The sequence below is a fragment of the Ceratotherium simum genome, chromosome 36 (assembly GCF_057802395.1).
Source record: "Ceratotherium simum simum isolate JZ-2026a chromosome 36, ASM5780239v1, whole genome shotgun sequence".
NCBI lineage: Eukaryota > Metazoa > Chordata > Mammalia > Perissodactyla > Rhinocerotidae > Ceratotherium > Ceratotherium simum.
Genome location: NC_141935.1, coordinates 25,115,798 through 25,140,361, shown reverse-complemented (window position 1 = coordinate 25,140,361; position 24,564 = coordinate 25,115,798). Strand labels below are relative to the sequence as shown.

Genomic DNA, 24,564 nt, shown 5'->3' with positions numbered 1-24,564 from the left:
AAAAACACTGAATGGCAATTGTGAAAGACTACATTTTTGTACTTCTTGCAAGGAAAAGGGTTCACAGGTTCTTGAGCAAACCAATGCTTGCTAGTTATAAATACCACCACTGATATGGGTATTTTAGGGAACATATGTTTTTCTGAAAGGTAATCTTGTTTTATCAAATGTAATCTGTTTTATCAAATGTAACTCTCAATATTATTCTTGGGCCATTAAACAGAAAGAATAGATCTCTTCTGCACAATGTATTAACAATTCTTCTAGAACTCTCACAAAGTAGATGGGCTAAAAAGATGGCCTAGAAAGTCTAAAAAGGTCTAATAAGTAAGTCTAACAGACTTGGTGACAGCTCTTAATGAACTTGACACACACACACACAAAAAACCCCTTCAGTTTATTTCTCTTTGTCTAATGTGAAAGAGGTCTGATATGAAGTATAAATATGGCATTCATCCACATCTAGCTGATTATCAATTAAAAGGTCTGCCACTTCGTGTTTTCCTGGAAAAGTATTTTTCAACATATAGTTACCAGTCACTCTGTTCCAGGCACTGTGCCACTGTGCTAGGTACCTTCTTTGCATTACTGTATTTATTCATAAGCTTTCTGAGAAAGGGAGAATTAAGAGGATGGATAAATAGGGATGTGGTAAGGCACTGACCTACTTTGTTCTTATTCTTGGGCTTCACCTAGCTAACATCCACATAAAGCTGCTAAAAACACCCCAATACCTCCTCTGGTAGGCTGCCATCAGTAACTGATGCTACCAGCTGCCAATCTCATAAACCTAGTAGAAGCTACCATTTAAGCAGAAACAAGTTTATATGATTAACACTAAATAAAGTTTAAATCCATGATCTGACTTCAGTTCAATAAGAAACACTCCGTCCACACTGTTAGTTGTTACCTACCTCCTTCTGAAAGCCAGTACAAGTTATATGAACAACTCCTGAGTTTAACAAACAAGTGGCATCTAAAAAAAAGATCAAAAAAAGAAATTCACTTACATATTATATTTGAGATGGCATTAATAAAACAAAATTTATCCTAACAACAGATTGGTATCAAATTATCATGTATAATAAATTTTAAAATAATTTTTCCAAGTATTTATATCTTAATAAGATATCAAACCTTATCACAAATGTAGTAAACGTGAAATAATCTTTTCTAGCAAATTCAAAATAGTGATGATTTCGTTATAAAATAGGTGTTAAATTTCTCATGTACATAGATCAAATTAATTTCCTAAGTTATCCATATATTAACTAACAATGAGACAGGAACACATAATACTATATATATAGATAAACTACACACAGATAAACACACGTACATAGTCTTACATGTTATGTTTCTCAAAAGTTAATGTTAAGGAAATACATACCAAAATTATAAGTACTTGGGTTAAAAAACTGCTCAGGAGGTGGATAAGAAGGAGGAACTCCTCGACTTAAGCTTCTTTCATGTACTAATATGTCCAAGATGTAATGTGGAGAAGTCCTACTTACAACAGAGTCCAGTGACCACAATGCAAAATAAGAGCAATTATGTAGATATTCTCCTGATCTGAAAGAAAATTTTACAAAATTATTAAGTCACTAAACTGCTACACATACAAATACCCAAAAAAAAGAGAGAGAGAAAAAATCATACCTTAACGAATCTGGCATTTGTGCATGATACCAACGATTTATGTCGAAAAGCCCCAAATATATAGAAGGCTTTCCCTGTCCATATATATTCACCTGCCAGGTAAAGACTGAAACACTAGTGTCAGGAGACAAAGCTAAAAGAAAAGAAGATAATTTTTAAAAATACAATAAATAATCTCAAAGTAAAGTCCCCCAAATAAAATTACAGCAAGATTTTCTCATAAATTAAGAGGTTTAATTCATACTTCATTTGTCAAAACACATTTGTATCATTTGTTCTATGAGAAGAGATTCATTCACTTGTATCTTGACTGTTTTTCTATTTCAAGAATACTTTATTAAAAAGTATTCATCAGAAAAGTTATATCCTGGCTTGTTTTCAGTTAACACTTTGGCAACTTTGAAATACTGGAAGTAGAAAGGAGAAAATGATTTGAATGAATATTCTCCCAAGAACGATACATAACTGGTACCAGAGAATATCAATACCTAAAATGGATGCCTTTAGGCATTAGAGCTTAATCCTTTAGAGGAATTCTAGGTGAGAAGGACTAACCTGGCTATATGGTCAAGGGGAAAAAGGACAGGCACTTAAATGGTGGTGAGGGAACAGAAAGACAGGGACAAAGTAAGAGACGTCAACAGAAGCAAAGAGGAAAGTAAAAATCTGAGACATAACTAACGGGAAATATGAAAAGGAAGATGTGAAGATATGAGCGAGGAATAAGAGGGAGAGTTTGAAGAGTCCTGTTTTTGACAAGGTTAGTTGGATGTGAAAACTGGGTCACCAATGCTGATGTGAGGACTAGGACAGAGGACTTCTCTGGGATGGATGAGCTAACCATGAGAATGAATCCCCGTGAGAACATAAACACAACCAGGCCCCCAGTGAGCATTCCCAGAACTGAATAAACCTATCACATTACCACATTTAATCCTCACAACCAGCCTCTGGCAAAAGGTATAAGTGCATTATCCCACTCACAGATGGGGAAACAGAGGCTCAGAAAGTTAAATAATTTGTCAAAGGTCACAACTGGTGACAGAGCTGGGATTTGAATCCACGTTGCAGTCTAACATCTATACAATTTTTTACTATGCGAGGATGTTGACCAGGAAGAAGGGATGACACTAAAGGAGACAGAGAAAAAATTCAAGGCAACCAAGGCATATTTGACATATATGACTCAAAAAATACACAGACAGAAACATTATTCATAGACTATTCATACTAGTCAAAACTAGAGACCATTTTTGCTTGTCTGTTTTGAGAACCGGAGTAAAATACAGGGTCCCTTCATTTCTTTAATCTATTCAATTCTTGAGTTCCCCGGAGCAATTTGGAGAGCAAGAAATACCCAGTATCTTACACGACATGAATAAATTCCATAATTAGTATTCCAATTTTTTAACTGCCAAGAGTATAATGCTAGAAACTAATACCTATCATAAATCTTAAATCAAGCATTCACAGGATATATAATAAGAGTACTTTTAACCAACCTTCATTCACGCCTTCCTCCCTGTCACCATGAGATCGAAATTTCTCTATACTCTGGCATCCCAACAGTTTGGTATTACTAGTCTGTCCCCTCAAAGGAAACATGCCACCTGTGAGGTCCAGTGTATATCTTTCTTCACAGTACTCTAACCCCTGAAACATAAAATGCACACAAATCTATATCTTAATAGGATTCTAAGCAAAAAGTCATTCTAAAATTAAATGTTCTCCAAATTTAAAGATTTTTCACACAATACGAAGAAAATACAAAAAAGTTAAAGACTGAAGAAAACATATCAGTAAAAAGGGCTCTAAAATTTCATATAGCATAAACACAAATAAAAGGCTAAATTTAGTCTCTCAAAAATAATTACCAATAAGTCTTCTAAAGCTGATATCAAACATGGGAAGCTTCATGCACTACTGGTTGAGTGTAAACTGGACTAACTGTCAACATTATATATACATATACTCTAGGCCAGCAAACCTATTCCTGTGTTCTCACTGAAATTTTTGCTGTAGAATAGTTCTTAAATTTTCTGCTCATTGATCCCTTTAAGAATCTGACAAAAGCTACAAAAATTTCCTCAGTAAAATACCTAACCATAAAAATGCCACACATAATTAAGGGACTTCATGGATTCCCTAAAACCCATCCATATATCCTCAAACACTAGGTTAAGAAAGTCTGCTCTAGAGAAAGGAATGTGAGGGTTCACCAAATATGGCTATCAGTAGCACCCCACTATTTCCCCAAGAATTCAGCCAGAAAAACAGTCATTTTTTTTTTTTTTTTGGTGAGGAAGATCAGCCCTGAGCTAACATCCATGCCACTCCTCCTCTTTTTGCTGAGGAAGACTGGCCCTGAGCTAACATCTATTGCCAATCCTCCTGCTTTTTTTTCCCCAAAGCCCCAGTAGACAGTTGTATGTCATAGCTGCACATCCTTCTAGTTGCTTTATGTGGGACGCTGCCTCAGCATGGCCTAACAAGCGGTGCGTTGGCACGCACCCGGGATCCGAACCCGGGCCGCCAGTAGCGGAGCGCAGGCACTTAACCACAAAGCCACAGGGCCGGCCCCCAATAGTCATGTTTAAGGCTAGATGTATTTACCACATTTTACAATTCTAAGCGGCAAGACTGTTTATAAAGTCACCCAATGGCTTATTGCATGACGTTAGAGCAACAAAGTGGGGTTATTTTTCCCCACTTTGGGGGTAACTAATGGGGCTACCAATTAGGTCACAAGCTTGAGTCTTGTCCAATCGCCTCATTTTAGAGGAAAATGGTAGCTAGAGGAGTTAAGTGTTACCTTGGTAAAACAGCTAGTCTCCTGATCCCTAATCTAAATCTTTTCCCATTATATTATGAATATAGTATTAACTTGGATATAAAAATAACTTTTCAATATCTTAAAAAGAAGACTTAAAATAGGCAAACAATGAACAAAATGGTAATATGAACCCATATTACTATTACCATTTACCTCATATAAGATTTGTCCTGACGCCAAACACTTTCTATCACCAAAGGCCAGCTGAAGCAGATGCAAACTCAAAACATCCCCTTCACTGAAAGAAACAGAAATTAGCTGAGGAGAGACACTAAATATCATGTTAATACATTAAGTGACTCACTGTCCAAATAAATTTAGTTTGCATACAATATTGAGTGCTTGTGACAAAACTAAAGTCACTGTGAAAAACTATTTGGTTGTTCTCACAAAATGCAGTGCTTTGAAACAATAACTGATTTTTAATTTTTTATTGATTCTAATTAACTTAAGCTGATATTGTCTGCATACTTCAGTGACACCCTATGTGGCAAAGACTATAAGTGTTTGCCCAATATTCCTTCTCCCCTTCTTCAACAGATACGCTTTAGTTAGGCACTTGCCTGACTAAAATATTCTACATTTGCCAGCTTCCGGTGCAGCAGGCCCAAGTTCTGCCCAATATGATGTAAACAGAATTATCCCATGGCAACTACATAAAATCTTACTTAAGGGACAGCATGCCCTTTGTTCTTTCTTTCTGTCCTCTTCCTCAATCTTGTTAGGCTTCTACCTAAAATGAAGATGTTGCCTTGTACTATGAGGATGAGGGCTATACAATAAGGATGTAAAGCAAAGATACCAAATCAACACTACTCAGTACAGCATGCACTAAGTATTAAGAGCACAGATTTCAAAGCCATACTGTTTGAATTTTAATTTTTATTCTTACTAGCTTATCTTTCTTAAAACCTTTCTTTTACTTGGCTTCCTGCATACCACATTCTCCTAATGTTCCTCATACTACACTATCCTTAGTCCTCTGTTGGCTATTCTGCCCTCTTGTTCTCAATCTCCAATGATCTCCAAGTACAAAAGGGTTGTAAGGCTCAGTTCCCAGCTCTCTTCTTTTCTTTAACTATTCACATTCACTCTGAGGACAGTGGTTCTCAATCTTGGTTGCTTATTATCAGAATCACCAGAAGAGCTTTGAAAAATTACTAATGCTTAGGCCCTACCACCAGAAATTGATTTAGTTGGTCTGGGGTAGCCTGAACAAATTCAAACACTTACCTTATCCTGGCCTACACAGCCCTATATAAACACATTCTACTTTCTGGCCTTATCTATGACTGCTCTACACTGCATCCTTACTGGCTTTCTTGCTTTTCTCCTTGAGACATTTTACTAAGGCCTTTGCATTCCTTCTGTCAGACCTTCCCATGGCTCTCCCCCTTACCTGCCCCGACTGACTTCATTCAGATGTCCTTAACCATACTATCTAAAATAGCAGTACCCTACTCCACTACACTCTATTATCTCCTTTCCCAGCTTTATTTTTCTTACTTAATATCATTACCTGAAATTATACTAAATATATTTACTATCAGTCTTCCTCACTGAAAGATAAAATCTAGAAGAATAGAAATGTCTTATGCATTGCTACATTCTCTAGAACAACTACTAGCACACAGGAGATGCTCAACAATTCTGCTGAATGAATTTGCTACATGGACATGAAGCAAAGACAAATAGCCTCTAAAAGACCAAACATTAAACAAGATAAACTGCATATAACTAACATTAAAGAGAATACCAGTCAGTTTTTTCATTCTCTTTCCATATTACAAAACTAAACACAACTTTCATTATAACTGATAATCACTATGGCAACAATTGTTAAACTGTTGGTATAGAGTATAGTATAGAGTAACTATACCACCATATCCATGTAATTTTATTTTGTTCAAATGATCACTCTGTTCAAATGATCACTCTGATGGGGGAAAAAAAAGACCACACCACCTGTCTTTCTGATTTAGACTTATAATCTAAATTTATATTATTTTAATCTACTTTATAATACCAATAAGGTGCTGAGAGATTCAGTGACCAGGAGGATTACATCTTTGTAAAATAAGAGATTAGTCTAAGAACGATTTAAAGCAGGATTCCTGACCTGTGGTCCATGGGTAGACACAGGGCAGTCTGTGAGCTCCCATAAATTGTACACAAGATTATTTACACTTTTTATGTATGTGTATATATGTATTATTTACATATGTATTGTTTATACATGTGTATATATATTGTTTATATGTGTATATTTGTGTTATTTTTGTATATATGCATTGTTTATATACGTGTATATGTATTAATGACGTGTGCATATGCATCATTTATATATTGTTTATATGTATGTGCTTTAAATCATACACACACACACAAACACCAATATATATCATAGCCTTCATCAGACTCTCAAAGAAGTGCATGACCTAATTTAAGGGTCTTAATCAAAGACTACAAGTCCACAAAAACACCATTCACAAAAATATCTCACATCCACATCAATAATAATGACAAAGGCAAAGTAAATCATTTGGAATAAATAATCCAAATTACAAATTAAATTAAACCTGTCTTATTTAAAGAATAGAGTACTAGAAAGTGGTTTAAAAATCATTAGAGAATTATTCATATGCGTTAACTGAGTATTCTTCCCATATGTTAATTATCCAATGTGTTGTGGATAATAAAGATAAGTAAATACGGGGCATCACTATAAGAAAAACAGAAAACATTATTCTGCCCATAGTTTAAACTGTGATGCATTTGTGCTTAGAATTATACAGCTCTGAAAACTACCTCAAAAAAGGACTAAGGGAAGTGCATACAGTTTACAAGGATTTTAGAAAAAAATCAGAAGCAAAGTTCAGATAGCTTCGTGATTATAAAGACAGAGTGAGCATCACTTACAGAAAAGACTAAAAAGACTCAATTTCTATAAAATCCACAAAATCAAGAATAGCATGATAAAAATGAATATAGACTTATTCACCAAGTTCCAAAATAATTTAAGAGGGAACCCTCTTGACTTTAGTGTGGGAAATTTAGAAAAAGTAAAATAAAAAAAAGCCACACAAAGTATAAGAAATTTATAGAACTTATCATCCCAAGAAACAGTACTGGAAGGAAAAATAAATGAAATACAGCTAAAGGTCCTCCCTCATTTCCCACCACATAGAGCCTTCACAAGGCACATTCCTCAGGCTGCTGCTGGCCCACACTACACTTAGAGGGAAATACGGATTTGACTCAATAAGGCACATCCCAACAGCTGGCTCTGTATTTTCATTTCCCTCTTTATCCAGGATTGACAAATTTCAAAAATGGCAAATCAATTCTTCATTCACTCACTTACTCACTATAGTGTAAGGTAAGACAAAACCTCAAAGTGGGAACATCTAACACAAAAACCCAAACTGACCACAATTCAGGTACTTAGAATCTAACATAGGGTGAACTTGGGAAGAGAAAGTACTGGAAACAGTGAGTTATCAAGATCATGGCATTTGTACCACAAACTTAACTGTTTCACTGATCATCAAAAAAAGGACTAAACATGGGGCTGGCCTGGTGGCTTAGCGGTTAAGTGCGCGTGCTCCGCTGCTGGCGGCCCAGGTTCGGATACCGGGCGCGCACCGACGCACTGCTTCTCCGGCCATGCTGAGGCCGCATCCCACATACAGCAACTAGAAGGATGTGCAACTATGACATACAACTATCTACTGGGGCTTTGGGGGCAAAAAAGGAGGAGGACTGGCAATAGATGTTAGCTCAAAGCCCGTCCTTCTCAGCAAAGAGGAGGATTAGCATGGATGTTAGCTCAGGGCTGATCTTCCTCACAACAAAAAGAAAAAAAAAAAAAAAACAAGGACTAAACATTAAAAAAAAAATTAGAGAAAATCAATACTTATACTGTTCGAGCACTGGAAATGAACAAGATTAACCAGTTAGAAATTAAATTGAAAGGAAAGATTTCTCACTAGCTACAGCTCAAACAAAATTAGAGGTTATGACAGATGGAAAAATTAACCAAATTAATCTTGGGAATATAATGCATAAGGCAAGTAGAAGGACTAGAGAACACAGCAGGGATAAATAAAAATGAGAGAGGTAATCTCCAAAATATATAAAGAACACATAAACTCAACAACAAAAAAAACAAACAACCGGATCAAAAAATGGGCAGAGGATATGAACAGACATTTTTCCAAAGAAGATATACAGATGCCCAACAGGCACATGAAAAGATGTTCAACATCACTAATCATCAGGGAAATGCAAATCAAAACTACAATGACATATCACCTTACACCTATTAGAATGGCTATAATTACCAGGATAAAAAACAACAAATGTTGGAGAGGATGTGGAGGAAAAGGAATCTTCATACACTATTGGTAGGAATGCAAACTGGTGCAGCCACTATGGAAAACAGTATGCAGATTTCTCAAAAAACTAAAAATCAAAGTACCATATGATCCAGCTACACCTCTACTGCAGTATTTATCCAAAGAACTTGAAATCTATAATTCAAGGAGACTTATGCACACCTATGTTCACTGCAGCATTATGCACAACAACCAAGACGTGGAAGCAACCCAAGTGCCCATCAACTGATGAATGGATAAAGAAGATGTGGTATATATATACAATGGAATACTACTCAGCCATAAAATTGTCCCATTCACAACAGCATGGATGGAACTTGAGGGTGTTACGTGAGATAAGCCAGACAGAGAAAGACAAACACTGTATGATTTCACTCATATGTGGAAGATAAACACATGGACAAAGAGAACAGATTAGTGGTTACCAGAGGGGTAGGGGGTTGGGGGGGCGAGCGTAAGCGGTAAAGGGGCACATATATATGGTGACTGATAAATAATAATGTACAACTGAAATTTCATAATGTTATAAACTATTATGACACCAATAAAAAAAAGGGAGAGGCATACACAACAAACAGAAAAAAGGAATGAGATTATAAAAGAGAAAAAATATTCTAATGAGAGAACATAGATGGCCATAAAAATTGCCTAAGGTAGTAAGAGGTTCCCTCCTCATCTGTATTGGCTTGCTGTTTGAAATAACACTCAAACAAGTCAAACAAGCACAACTTCTTATTGACATCTCAGAATTACTCAAACTTGTAGAGACAATCATTTAACTTTTGTGTGTGGGTGTGAGGAAGACTGGCCCTGGGCTAACATCCGTGCCCATCTTCCTCTACTTTTTATGTGGGACGTCCGCCAGAGCATGGCTTGATAAGCAGTACGTAGGTCCGTACCCGGGATCCGAACCTGCGAACCCCAGGCTGCCAAAGTGGAGCATGCGGACTTAACCACTACACCACCAGGCTGGCCCCATCATTTAACTTTTAAAATCATTTCAACTACCTCTCACTAATTCACCAAATTATGTTACTTCACTAAAAAGAGACAACATAGTACAAAGTTTTCCAAAAGAAATTAACCACTGCTCCATTTGTGACAAATATTTTTAAAAAGCATGTTTTACACTTACCTATCTTGTGTAGACTGAACAGCCCACAAGTAACAGCAATTACGAGGATCATTCTCAGGTTCTTGAAAAGTAACAGCATATACAGGAACTCTTCCACCTTCCAATTGTGTGTAGTATCTATAACAGGCACAAAAATTAGCACACTTCACATTTTTAAGTTATAATTTCATGAAGAAGGAAGAAGGTGCCTCATCTAAGAATCTGGGTAAGAATACTGTTCGTAGGATCGTCTTATTTTCAAAAATGCACAGGGTACAAAACATCAAAACAATGGGCATGGCAGCCAACCCTCAAGTAGAACTGGAAAGGGTTAACATTACTATAGCACATGCACATATGTATGTATGAACTAGTCCTTCCAGTCATATAAATGTATACAATGTACTGCTCCCCAAAAAGAGGTATCCTAGAAAGAGCCAAAATACTGCCACAACACTCCATTTCTGCTGCTTAGGTTTAGAGTCAGTTTTCCCATTACTATGACAGAATGAGTTAGAATCTTGAGTTCCTATAAAGCCCTTAAAAAGCAAAATTAGCCAAGAGATGACAGTGCTAGAGAAAACACTGAAGCCAAATTCTCCAGGTACTCCTTTAGGTGCAATTCAAAGACATGAGCTGATAAAAAGATATCAGCCAAGATAGTTGAGATGAACTTCCATAGGGAGCTACTAGGCAACAGCATCATCACTTCATCACTGGTATGCTGCAGAAAAATTAGACTTCGACAAGTGCTAGGACAGGGCTGGTCCCGTGGCTTAGCGGTTAAGTGCGCGTGCTCCGCTGCTGGCAGCCCGGGTTCGGATCCCGGGCGCGCACCGTCACACCACTTCTTCCGCCATGCTGAGGCTGCGTCCCACATGCAGCAACTAGAAGGATGTGCAACTATGATATACAACTATCTACTGGGGCTTTGGGGGGAAAAAAATAAATAAATAAAATTATTAAAAAAAAAAAGTGCTATGACAGTGTTTACTTAAGAGACTTGTTAATACCCCACTTTAATATTATCAAAGAACCCAATAGCAAGAAATGGTCCTGATTTCAGATGAGGAAATCTTCTTGTTATTTTCCATCTCTCTCTTTTTTTCCTTCACTTCAAACTTGGCAAACATTTATTAACCAAACTCAGCCAAGTAGGTACCAATTTGTTGGCAGGACTAACTGAGCAGGAAGTTTGGAAGGGGGACAATTCTGTTGACTCATTTGCAAGATAAATTACTCAAAAAAATATTCCAGTATGCCTCCAAAAAAATGAATAAATATTAAATTGACAGCTTAAAAGACAAATAGGCATCTACTTAACTCTTAACAGAGATCAAATTAAAAATCTATAACGCCTATTTGCTACCTCCCTCAATAAAGTGCTATCTCCCTCAATCAACGGTTAATTCCTCAGCAATTTTAACACCATAAATACTAATAAAAAGTATCAATGTATTTGAAATTTTTGACAATATAAAAATTTTAAAACACAGTATTTTATATCTTTGATTTTAAAAAAGTCTTTTTCTGTCAACTGAGAAATACTACTAAACTACCACTTTACACATATGGTTACGAGAAAAAGTACTTCTAAAAGAATTCATACTATACAAATATGTACAGTCATGCACTGCATAACGGTCAATGACAGACTGCATATACAATGGTGGTCCCATGAGATTATAATGGAGCTGAAAAACTCCCATCACCTAGTGACGCAGCTGTTGTACTGTCATAGGTTTTCATTAAGAAAGAGGAATGTTGGGGCTGGCCTGGTGGCATCATGGTTAAGTTCACGCGTTCTGCTTCAGTGGCCCAGGGTTCACAGGTTCAGATCCCGGGCGCAGACCTATATACCACTCATCAAGACATACTGTGGCAGTGTCCCACATACAAAAAATAGAGGAAGATTGGCACAGATGTTTGCTCAGTGACAATCTTCCTCAAGCAAAAAGAGGAGGATTGGCAACAGATGTTAGCTCAGTGACAATCTTCCTCCCCCAATAAATAAATAAATGAAGAATATACAAATTTAAAAAAAAGAGAGAGAGAGAGAGAGGAATGTTCATGGTGCATTATCTACTCACAAGGAAATCTATGACGGAAAAAAAGAAACAAACCAAGCAAAGCACCATGGACATATTTCTGGAAAGAGTGACACCTCCTCAAGAAGAGCCTCAGGTAGGTCCTTCAGGAGCTATTCCAGAAGGCATCATTATCATAGGCAATGACAGCTCCGTGCATCTTACTGCCCCTGAAGACCTTCCACTGGGACAAGATGTGGACATGAAAGACAATGATATTTATGATCCTGAGCCTTGTAGGCCTAGGCTAATGTGTGTTTGTGTCTTAGTTTTTAACAAAAAGTTTAAAAAGTTAAAAAAAATTAAAAATTTTAAAAACAGACAAAAGCTTATAGAATAAGGATATAAAGAAAGAAAATACTTTTGTACACCTGTACAATGTGTTTGTGTTTTAAGCTAAACGTTAAAATAAATTAAAACGGTTGTATAGTAAAAAAAGTTACAGTAAGCTAAGGTTAATTTATTATTGAAGAAAGAAAATTTTTTTTTTTATAAATTTAGTGTAGCCTGTGTATATAGTGTTATCACGTCTACAGTGGTGACAGCAACGTCCTAGGCCTTCACACTCACTCATCACTCACTCACTCACTCACACAGAGCAACTTCCAGTCCTGCAAGCCCCATTCATGATAAGTGCCCTCTACAGGTGTACCATTTTTTATCTTTTATATTATATTTTTACTCTACCTTTTCCATATTTAGATACACAAATACTTTGCATTATATTACAACTGCCTACAGTATTCAGTACAGTATCATGCTGTCAAGTTTGTAGCCTAGGAGCAATGGACTATACCATATAGCCTAGGTGTGTAGTAGGCTATACCATCCAGCTTCGTGTAAGTACACTCTGTGATGTTCGCACGATGACAAAATCGCCTAATGATGCATTTTGCAAAATATATCCCCATCGTTAAGTAATGTGTGACTGTAGTTTATAGAGTCATGCTTTACTAGCAAATGGAACACCATAATAAATGAAATTCCTTTTATTTATTTATTTTTTGCTGAGGAAGATTGGCCCTGAGCTAACATCTGTTGCCAATCTTCCGCTTTTTTTTTTCTTTGCTTGAGGAGAATTAGCCCTGAGCTAACATCTGGGCCAATCTTCCTCTATTTTGTATGTGGGTCACCACCACAGCATGGGTGACAAGTGGTGTAGGTCCGCACCCAGGATCTGAACCCACGAACCCAGGCTGCCAAAGTGCAGTGTGCCAAACTTAACCACTACACCACACGGCCAGCTCTGATTCCTTTCAAATACAGACTGAAATCATCAACCTAAATTCATATGCTAAGTCATTCCTTTATTATATCAAGTTATGATTTAATGAAATGAAAAATTACTCATAGTCATTCAATCATTAATCCATCCTACCTTTTTCTCTTTATGCTAATTTTTAATTATTAATAATTGAGGACAAGTTATATTCAGGAAAAAACTACCAATAATCAAGAAAGAGAAAAAAGTTATACTTACTCTCTTTTCATGCTTTTCATATTCCAAAGTGCTAGATAGCCATCAGAAAAACCTACAGCAAGCTGATTTGTCCTGTTTATGTAACTAAGAGTTGAGACGGCTGTTCCTGATGGGCTTACTAACTGGAAACACAGATGGCGTCCTTCTCGCATCACACTTTCTCTCATGCGTGGTACTTCAGCTGGGATACCAGTTACAACTTCAAGGTCTAAAAAAATAAGACAAGCAAGATTAACAAACTATAAACAGCATAAAAGCAAATGTATCACCCATTATTCAAGCCACAACTGAAGACTACTGGGATCAACTAAAATAAGATTAGTGATAATAAAGCAAGCTGAACTATAAAATAGCCACACATATCTATTTAAATGCTTTAATTTTCAAAATACATTTGTGTAATTAAAAAAAAAAAAACACAAAACCAGAATCAAGATGAACAGACAATCCACCAGCTGGGATAAAATATTTGCAAAACATATATCTGACAAGAGGTTAATCTCCATAATATATAAAGAACTCACACAACTGAACAACAAAAAAACAAAGAACCCGATCAAAAAATGGGCAGAGGAAACAAACAGACACTTCTCCAAAGAAGATATACAGATGGCCAATAGGCACATGAAAAGATGTCCAACATCACTAATCATCAGGGAAATGCAAATCAAAACAACACTAAGATATCACCTCACGCCCGTTAGAATGGCTATAATCACCAAGACAAAAAACAACAAGTGTTGGAGAGGATGTGGAGAAACAGGAACCTTCATACACAGCTGGTGGGAATGTAAACTGGTGCAGCCTCTATGGAAAACAGTATGGAGATTCCTCAAAGAATTAAAAATAGAAATACCCTATGATCCAGCTATCCCACTACCGGGAATCTATCCAACAAACCTGAAATCAACAATCCAAAGAGGCTTATGCACCTACGTTCATTGCAGCATTATTCACTATAGCCAAGAAGTGGAGCCAACCCAAGTGTCCCTTGACTGATGATTGGATCAAGATGTGGTATATATATACAATGGAATACTACTCAGCCATAAAAAAAGACAAAATCGTCCCATTTGCAACAACATGAATGGGCCTGGCGGGTATTATGTTAAGTGAAATAAGCCAGAAAGAGAAAGACAAACACTGTATGATCTCACTCATATGTGGAATATAAACCAACACATGGACAGAGAAAATTGTATTGTGGTTACCAGGGGCAAAGGGGGTGGGGGGTGGGCACAAGGGGTGAAGGCAGACATATATATGGTGATGGACGAACAAAAATGTACAACCAAGAATTTCACAATGTTATAAACAATTAAAACATCAATAAAAAAATAAAAAAGCAAAGGAAAAAAAAAACACAGTACATATCTAATATTATCTAAAGTAGATTCTTTTTTTAAAAAAGGATTAAACAATTTCCTTAACAATCATAAATAAAGCTGATGGCTTCTTTACTCAAATTTAGAACTAACAACCTAACTATTCCCCTCGGAAAAATGGATGGATCCAGGACTGGGGCAGAAAATATATAAGATAAGCCTGGTACACGTTGTGCCAGAAATCTAGGAAGCTATCAGTCTAAAGGAGACGTGTCAGACTACATGAAGGGGCTCTCATTAGCAGAAACAGAACATTTTGAGCATCAAAAAACAATAACGAAAACAAATGAATGCAACACATTAAGTATATAAAACCTCATGAGGTTCTGCCCTCCTCATCTACAAAAGACTTCACTGAACCATTGGAAGTAACTGGGTACCAGCTTTATCTTGCCCTTGCTGTACAAATTCCATTTCAGGGTAAACATATAGCTCTAGTTAATGAGAAAATTCTTTAGAGTAACAGAATTTTTAAATAATTATTTTTGCAGCCTCTAACGAAATAAGGGCTGTAGGCAACAATCTCAAAGGATAAAACAATTTAAAGTAGGGGTTTTCAACCCTGGCTCTATTGACATTTTGGGTCAGACAATTCTTTGCTGTGGGGAGCTGTCTTGTACACTGTAGGATGTTAAGCAGCATCCCTGGCCTGCATCTACTAGATGCTAGTAGCATCATCTCCCTCCAACAGTTAACAATCAAAAATGTCCCTAGACTTTACCAAAAATCTCCTAGAGGGGAAAAATCACCCCCAGTTGAGAACCACTGGTACAAAGGTTGATAGGAAACTTTAAAACGGAAGGATCAGGCTATCATCATCTGAACCCACTGATCGCTAAATGTAAAATAAGACACTATGTGCCTCCTGATGTGATACAATATAAATATCCAGCACTTCTGAAGGATCCTTGCCAAATGTTACATCTGAATCTAATCAGAGCCAACCTACATTTGCAGAAAATACAAAATGTAAATGACACCACATGAAAACACACAGATAATTCCAAAATGTGGGGCACTCTACCAGATAACTAACTTCTTTAGCAAGCCAGTGATGCTAAAAATAAAAAGTGAAAAAGGAGAGGATAGAGGGGGGACAGCTCTACATTCAAGGAAACGTGAGACCTAACTGTCAAATGTAACATGTGGACCTTGTTTGGATCCAGATTCAAACAATCCAAATGCAAAAAGATGTTTTACGCAATTACAGCAACGTGATTATAGACTAGTTATTAGACTATACCAAAGAATTATTATTGTGTTAGGAGTTGTAACGGCATCATGATTATGTAGTAAAATAACCATTATTTGCCTTAAATTAATGCAGGGGAAAAGAAGGAAAGTGAGAAAAGGAAAAGAGAAATGAAAACAGACCCATATATGATAAATTTTGAAAACTAACTTGAATTTAGGTAACGAGCATGTGGGAATTCTTATATTCTTCTATCTACCTGAAGATGTCTGAAATGTTTAATAAAAAAGAAAAACATTCAGGCCCGTATATTGATGTAACTGTTGCGCAAGGGCAGGTTTCCTCAACGCTATTCTTAAAGGGGAAAAAACCTTATCACGTTGTACTTGAATGGTTACTCTCCTAATCCATTCTGTTTCTGAGGTTATTTTCTCAGAGAATAGCAAGTGATTAAATTTTGGCAAAATAAACAGTTCATACAATAGAATACTGTAAACTTATTTAAGAGAATAAGGTAGACTCTATATGCACTGACATGGAAAGATGTATAAGAAATACAGTTAAGCTTGGGAAAGTTACAAAACAGTATTTACAGTAGGATAAATATTAGGAACTTCAATTTCTATGTTATAGGTATTCCAGTGAAGTCTAAATAGTTGTAATTACAAATTACTTTCATAAACAAAAAAATAAATTTTGCATTAAACCCCAAAACTCAGATTTTTGTGTACTATAAAATTCAGTGGCTTCATAATTCTTATAATTGAGAAATGGTTCTGATCTCTGATCACAATCCAGTTTCACTATAAAATTATCCTTGCACTGAATTCAAGTACTGATTGTTGACTTCTGATATAAAGGATTTTTTTATTGAGGTAACATCAGTTTATAACATTATATAAATTTCAGGTGTACATCACTGTATTTCAACTTCTGTACAGACCACATCGTGTTCACCACCAAAACTCCAGTTTCCATCCATCACCAAATAAATGTTCCCCCTTTCACTCTCCCCCCATCCCATGAAATAAAGGATGTTTTGACTCTATTATTTTGATCTGAAGAGAGTTTTCATTATCAATACAAGCATAACATTTTTTTTTTTTACTTTATTTATTTTTCCCCCCAAAGCCCCAGTAGATAGTTGTACGTCATAGTTGCACATCATTCTAGTTGCTGTATGTGGGACGTGGCCTCAGCATGGTCGGAGAAGCAGTGCGTTGGTGCGCGCCCGGGATCCAAACCTGGGCCGCCAGTAGCAGAGCACATGCACTTAACCGCTAAGCCACAGGGCCGATCCCTCAATACAAGCATTTTAATTAGCCTTACACCTATAATGATATCATCAACAAAACACATTATGGAACAAAACTCCATCAAAACTATTTAATTCCTTTATCAATTTTCTCTAAAGAGCAGCTACAGAATTTCTTATATTCTACAAATTCACTTTTAGTTACTCTTATTTTTGAAATCAATTTTTTCATTTAAACTTCATGCAGGATTTTATTAATTAATCACGTCTTTATACCTATCAAATTTTAAGGTGTAGTTTTTATCACTGAGGATTTTTTTTCCTTAAGCGCATGTGTGGCCATTGTTTCTGTCAAATCAAAATTTTTCAGGTCATATTTTACAGACAAATTTTGTTCAGATGATTTGGTTCTTTAGTCAATTTCTAGTCATCAAATATAATTTTTACCATTTGTAGTTTTAATCTGTTTTATTACACTGACAATTTTTATTAGTTATGTTCACCATAAATTGAGATGAAATATTGATTGTTTGTATCTATTTTTTAGCTAATCCATAAATGAACAGATCTGCACTAATATTACAAGACTGTTTTAAAAACCAAGAAGGCTCTCAAGGGTAAATGGTCCTCTCCTGAAACTTGAAAAGTAATACACACATTTTTAAAAGTTTTTATGATAGCTCTCTTCCCTACATAAACCAATCAAATAAGAATCCCATAAATTAAAAAAACAAAAACACTGAAAGTACTCAGTAAAGAACAGATTTATAAATACAAGCATTAGTATTAAAGGGGAAAAACTGTCTCTCTTCCCTTTTTTTAAATTTTAAGTAGCATTAGTTCTATTTCAGGATGTTATTTCGTGAGGGAAAACTTTCCACTACTCTGTTATTTCCTATTAAATTACTTTATTTCTATCTTGGTCTTACCATAGGAACACAAACAGTATGCCGAAAACATTACGTTAGATCCTACACAGCTGGATAATTTGACACTGTCTGACAAGGATCAAGATTTTATATCTTTAGCCCTTCTTCTGGTATTTACTTAATAATAGATATTATTCAAGTGTACATCTGGAAGCAAAGAAATCAATATCCTTATCTCTTTCAAGACCTACTTTAGTATATAAACACTTCATCAACAAAATAGAATAACCAAAAGGCAAAAGGTATTCACAGCACCCAAAACAATAAAACAATAGGTCCAAACAACAAAAGAAACAAAGATACATAAAGAAGTTTCTACATAAAAAATTTTGACTATGTTTAAAAATCAATCCATTGCATCAGAATATTCAGGTGTTCAATTTCTGACTTCAAGCAAAGAATGACCAATTACCTGATGCCTCCACTTCATTCTGACTGCATGACAAGTCATCCAAACACAGGTCAATAAGAAGGATCTGTCCAACATCAGTTACCACAGCTGCCACACCAAAAAGCCATCGCAGACTTGGGTGTAAATGCTGAGTGCCTGCACTAGCTCCTCCATGGTTAATTATAGGTTCAATAGCTGTCACCTAGAAGGCGAAATATATGATTTGCTTTTTTTATACAAAGTGAGAAAATACAATTAAAAACACAACACACAAATTCTGAGGTTAAAGCAGGTTATTAGTTATAAACATTTTAGTTATAAAACATATAAACATATTCATTATAACATGTTTAAAGATTTATAATAAATAATATAATTTAATAGTTATAAAACAAAACATTTATAGATTTTTATAAATGAAAGATTAATAACACACAATATAATTATAATATAATAAATAATAAAGTTATAAAACGTTATAAACATGTTTAAGATTTAAAGATTTAAACATTTTCTAATATACAATGATAAACCTAACACTTGATACTTGTGAATCTGAATAACATAATGAAATCTTCAGACATAAGAGAAATAACACCATTATTTCAATATACAAAAAAATCATTTGGAATAATAATTGATATTTATTGAGAGCTTACTATATGTCAGGCATTGTGCTAAGTGGTTCATTTAATGTCCATAATAACCCTTTGATATTGGACTATATGTCATTATACCTATTCAAAGATGAAACACCTTGTGACTTAGAAAATTTAGCAGAGTTATTCAAGCCACACAATCATTAAGTGTAAAACTCAAACTTAGATTTTTCTCATTTTACAGCTCTTAACCAGCTACTCTGTGATTACATAGCCTCTTCTCTTAAGGAAGAGTAAAAATAAATCATTCCAGGGGCAGGCCCAGTGGCGTAGCAGTTAAGTTAATGCATTCCACTTTGGGGGCCTGAGGTTCGCCAGTTCGGATCCTGGGTGTGGACCTACTCACCGCTCATCAAGCCATGCTGAGGCAGCGTCCCACATAAAAGAGCTACAACTTTACAAGTGTGATACACAACTATGTATTGCAGCTTCAGTGAGAAAAAAGAAAGAGCAAGATTGGCAACATGTTAGCGCAGGGCTAATCTTCCTCAGGCAAAAAAAGAGGAAGATTAAAAAAAAAAAAAAGTCCTGCTTATGCCTTCAAGCCTGCAGAGGTCTCACCGTCTTTAAAGGGGTTGTATTATAAATGGACGTCACACGAAGCTTTGGCAGTGACTGCATCATTGACATTTAACAAGGACTGAAATTATTTAAAGAAAATCATACTGTAGCTACATTAATGGAGTTATATTTTCCCCCCTTCATCTCATGGGTCAAATTTTAGCTTTTTTTTTGCTGGGAAAGACTCGCCCTGAGCTAACATCTATTGCCAATCTTCCTTTTTTTTTGCCCCCTCCCCAAAGCCCCAGTACATAGTTGTATATTCTAGTTGTAAGTCCTTCTGGTTCTTCTATGTGAGCCACCGCCACAGCCCAGCTACTGACAGACAAGTGATGTGGTTCTGTACCCAGGAACCGAACCTGGGCCACCAAAGCAGTGAGAGCTCCGAACTTGAACCACTAGCCCATCAGGGCTGGCTCTCGTTAGGTCAACTTTTAAATGTCTGTACCTAATAGTCCATATTTTATTTTATACTTAGTTTTCCTTGTTTCCTATTAATTCACAAAAATTAATTAGGTATATGATAAGTATTTGGTGATTTCTACTATAATACTGATGAGTATCCTAGAAAGAAAAGAGGAAATTTGTTATCAATGGTTTATGTGTTAATATAAGATTAAAGTTTGTTTCAGGCTATAATTTATTATTACAGACAAAAGCCTGGCTCGGTCTATATTTCATTAGTACACAAAACATTCCATGGTGTTTCAAATTCTGAAAGGTGTAATTTTATGCATTGTCTTCCTTTTCTAAATTAAGGTAATAATGTCTATAAATACTAAAGCATATTCTCTTCAATTCCACCAGTGCTAGGTAAGGAATCTGTTTGCATTCCTCATACAATACTATATGAAGTAACTGATAATGCTACCTTAAGTAATTTTAAAATAAGGCAGTTAAAAGCAAACAAATTTAAAAAGAGATACTGTGCCTTAGCCAGAAAACAGCTAGCTGACTAAACTTCTTTTGAAGGTATCTATCACTACTCTTCCAATGTCTTCCTTCTCTTATAGTCCCTCTTCCATGTGATACCAACCATCCACACAACGAGCAACCAGGAACTCATCTAACTCTTGTTCCTTCCCAATTATTCTTATCCAAATGCTCAACAAGTCCTGTCCATGTTACCTCCTGAATATATTTTGGATCTGTCCCATCCTCTCCATTTCTACTGCCATTTCCTTGGTTCAGTTCATCATTATTTTACCTGATCCACCCCAATCTAATAAGAAGCTTTTTACACTAGAGTTCTGCTTTAAACTTAAAACGACTTCACCATAGACTTTAGGAGGCCCCTAATTGCAAACAAAGCCATTCACAATCTTAATCCCCACCATTTCTGGCCCCCACTTCCTCCTTCCTCTCTTGCCCAGCCATTCTAAATAAGCCTAGTTTCCCAAATGCTCCATACACACACTGTGACGTTTTACATGCTGGTCTCTGCCTGAAATGTCCAACCTTTTTGAGTAGAAATTATCCAGGTGTTCTCCATGTCCCAAGGGCTTGAATTTATCAAAGTACTTATTCTATTTATGCTCTAATCTTATTATCTGTCTTCTCCCACTAGATTACAAGCTTTTTGACTACAAACTTTCTGACAGCGTGGATCAAATTCAATTCATCTATTTACCCCCAAAGTCTAACACATAACTCGATTTATAGTAAGCAATCAATAAAGTGCTAAATTAATTTTGCCTTTATAAACATCACCCCTGGCAAGTACATGTAAGATATCAGGCTATAAACTACTTCAGACCCCCACATTAGCCCACTGGGTTAGCTTCCTCAACTGTAAAAACATATTATTTTGTCATTAGAGCTCCCTTTAAACTTTAAAAATTCTTTTCTATCACTATATACGTTACAAATGTATGCATATACACACGTATTTTTGTGTGTATGTAAGTGCATATTTTTTTCACATTATGTATAGGAGGAATTCTACTCTTTCATGATTTCATATTTATGTGTGTGTATATTTGTAAGTGTATATACATTTTCTCACCATGTACGGAAGAGCAGGAATAAACCTGCTGAAGAAACAACCTGAATTCAAAGTACTTCCATAATTACTACTGGGATAAGATGCCTGGCATATAAAAGGCATACATACATTAGAATTAATAAATGATAATTATAAATGAATCCACTCCTTAAATATATTACTCAAATCTTAAACAATAATGAATACATGTTTTCCATATTGCTTTTGAGACTATAGTCTCAAAAAAGAAAGAAAACAGAAAAAAATACCACAGTAATGAATATAATATTTTTATAAACTTTGTGTCCTCACAAAATCCAACTGGAGATAAGAACAAGACTCAGATGATACTTTTCATATAAAAGAATATTAGAACACTACATCATCACTATTTTTACTTTTCAATTTTCTAACCAAGAATAAAAAAGTTACATTTCAAATGTTACATTTATTTGATAATATAACATCTTTAACCTCTTTTTTATTTTGAACTTTTTAATAAAAAGTAACACACTTCCATAAAAGTAAACTAATTATAAATGTATAGCTCAACGAATTTTCACGAAGTGAACACACCCATGTAACCGACAGGTGGTTCAGTTTGAAAGCAGAATGTCCACATATCTTAAACAGTACCTACCCTTCCAGGAAGAACAACTGCTTTAACCACTCTTGATATACCGAGGTCATAAAGACAGAGAACACTCCCTTCTGCTTCTTCCAATCCGATTAACAATCCAGTTCTCTTCTGCCAAGAGAATTCTTTCACAGCTAGGACTACAGGAGGTTGTTCATTCACTCCACTGAATCTATATGCAGACAACCGCTCTCCTGTCAGCGAGTTTACTACTTCAAGTTGTGGACCACAAGCCAAGCAAGCAAGTCCATTTTTCCCTAGAAGAAAAAAACACAAAAATGTTGCTTATGTTAATATTGTATGTACACAACAAAACTAAACAGCAGTTGCTCTTTTACATATATGATACCTAGCTCATTATATAAAACTTTACATATTATCTCCAAATTGAAATCTAAGCATTTATAGAACAGAGTGGTCCTCAAATTAGTAAAATAAATTGAACAATTACTACCACAATAATAATAAAGTAACCATTCAGTAAAGGTACCATGCTATGTGCCTAAATACAGAATCTCATTTACTCCTTGTCACACCTCAATACAGAGATAAGGCAACTAAACTTTCATATAGTTAAATAACTTGCTCAAGGCTGCACAGCTACCAATACCAGAGCCAGAAGTGGATCCCAAGTCTGTCTAACTCCGAAACTCATACTTTTACTACATTATATCTTAAGAGTTAAACTAGGTGCTACAGGAATTATAAAATATAACATATGATTCTATCCCTGAAAAGTTCAAAATCTAACTAAGAAGATAAGACATAACTAGCATAACAACAGGAAATACCAGAAGCCCTTCTTGGCCCCTTACTAGTCATGTTTGGATTTTATTTGGCATGCAATGTAAAGTAGCTGGAGGGTTTTAAGCAGGACAGTGACAATCTGATTTATGTTTTTAAATGTTAGTCCAGCTGCTAAGCAGAGAATGGACAATAAGGGAGGAGCACAGAGTAGATGCAGGGAATGATATCCTATGCTTGGTTGGTGGCCATGAATACAGAAAAGTGGATTGACTGGAGACTTCTCTTCGAGGCAGAACTAAAAGGATTTGCTTGCTGATGAATAAGATATGGGGAGGTGAGTAAAACAGAAGAATCAAGAACAGACCCTGAATTTCCCCGTGAGCAGCTAGATGAATGGTGGTAACTTTTACTACTAAATATGTGATGTCTATCACACATCCAAGTAGATAGCTGGATATACTAGATCATAGCTGATGGAGGCTATATAGTTCAAGGAAATAGCATAGCACAGACGGGGACCCAGAACGCACGGGTTCAAAGGTTGTTTCTGCCACTTGTTACTGTGTAAATGGGATCAAGTTACTTAACCTATTTGATTCTCAGCTACATAGAACCGTGTCTACTTAGAGAAGTCTAATACTCACCTCAATGAAAAGCTGTTACAGTGCCTGGTGTATAGTAAGTATTGTTACTACTTTTAATATTCAAGAGAATAGCACTGTAAATAGCTAAATGACTGATATATGTTCTGCTATCTTCCTGCTAGGAAGGACAACTGTGAAATTCATTTTCAGAAAAGCCTTCTGTAATATCTTTCACTAGACTGAAATCCATAATTTAATGGCTCCTTTGGTATGGTTTTCTGCTCTATTATATAATCTAAACTATATATTAAGATCTTGTTCAGATTACTGGAATTAAGAAATAAGACTTTCTGAATATTTTGTATCACCTATGGCCCTACAATCAGATTTCTCTACTCATTAGGCTGTTTAGGTTCTAATCCAAGCTCACCACCAATAAAACTTACTGATTAGAAAGGAAAACCAGCTGTGTATTATTTCTACTTTCCAAATGTAGATCCTCAATACTAAAAGATATAAAATATATGGTATTTTAAAATGAACTACCACCCTCCCCAAGAGATTCACTGAAAATGTTTTCTAGAGTATGTACATGTTATTATATATATAGTTGTAGATGTTATATATTCATATAAGACCACTTTAACCAGGTTCTGCTTTTTTTTCTTCC

General features: G+C 35.7%; 1 protein-coding gene across 1 annotated transcript in view; it reads right to left on the bottom strand.

The window, feature by feature from the left end:
* Positions 1-24,564, bottom strand: part of AHCTF1 (AT-hook containing transcription factor 1) — a 92,714-nt gene that overhangs the window by 52,022 nt on the left and 16,128 nt on the right. The window contains exons 3-11 of the mRNA XM_004439569.3: positions 22,567-22,820; positions 18,744-18,924; positions 13,571-13,778; positions 10,025-10,141; positions 4,646-4,730; positions 3,162-3,312; positions 1,660-1,792; positions 1,391-1,572; positions 915-976 (exon numbers count right to left, since the gene is read on the bottom strand). Coding sequence (XP_004439626.2) covers positions 915-976; positions 1,391-1,572; positions 1,660-1,792; positions 3,162-3,312; positions 4,646-4,730; positions 10,025-10,141; positions 13,571-13,778; positions 18,744-18,924; positions 22,567-22,820 — 1,373 coding nt within the window. The remainder of the gene's footprint in view (positions 1-914; positions 977-1,390; positions 1,573-1,659; positions 1,793-3,161; positions 3,313-4,645; positions 4,731-10,024; positions 10,142-13,570; positions 13,779-18,743; positions 18,925-22,566; positions 22,821-24,564) is intronic.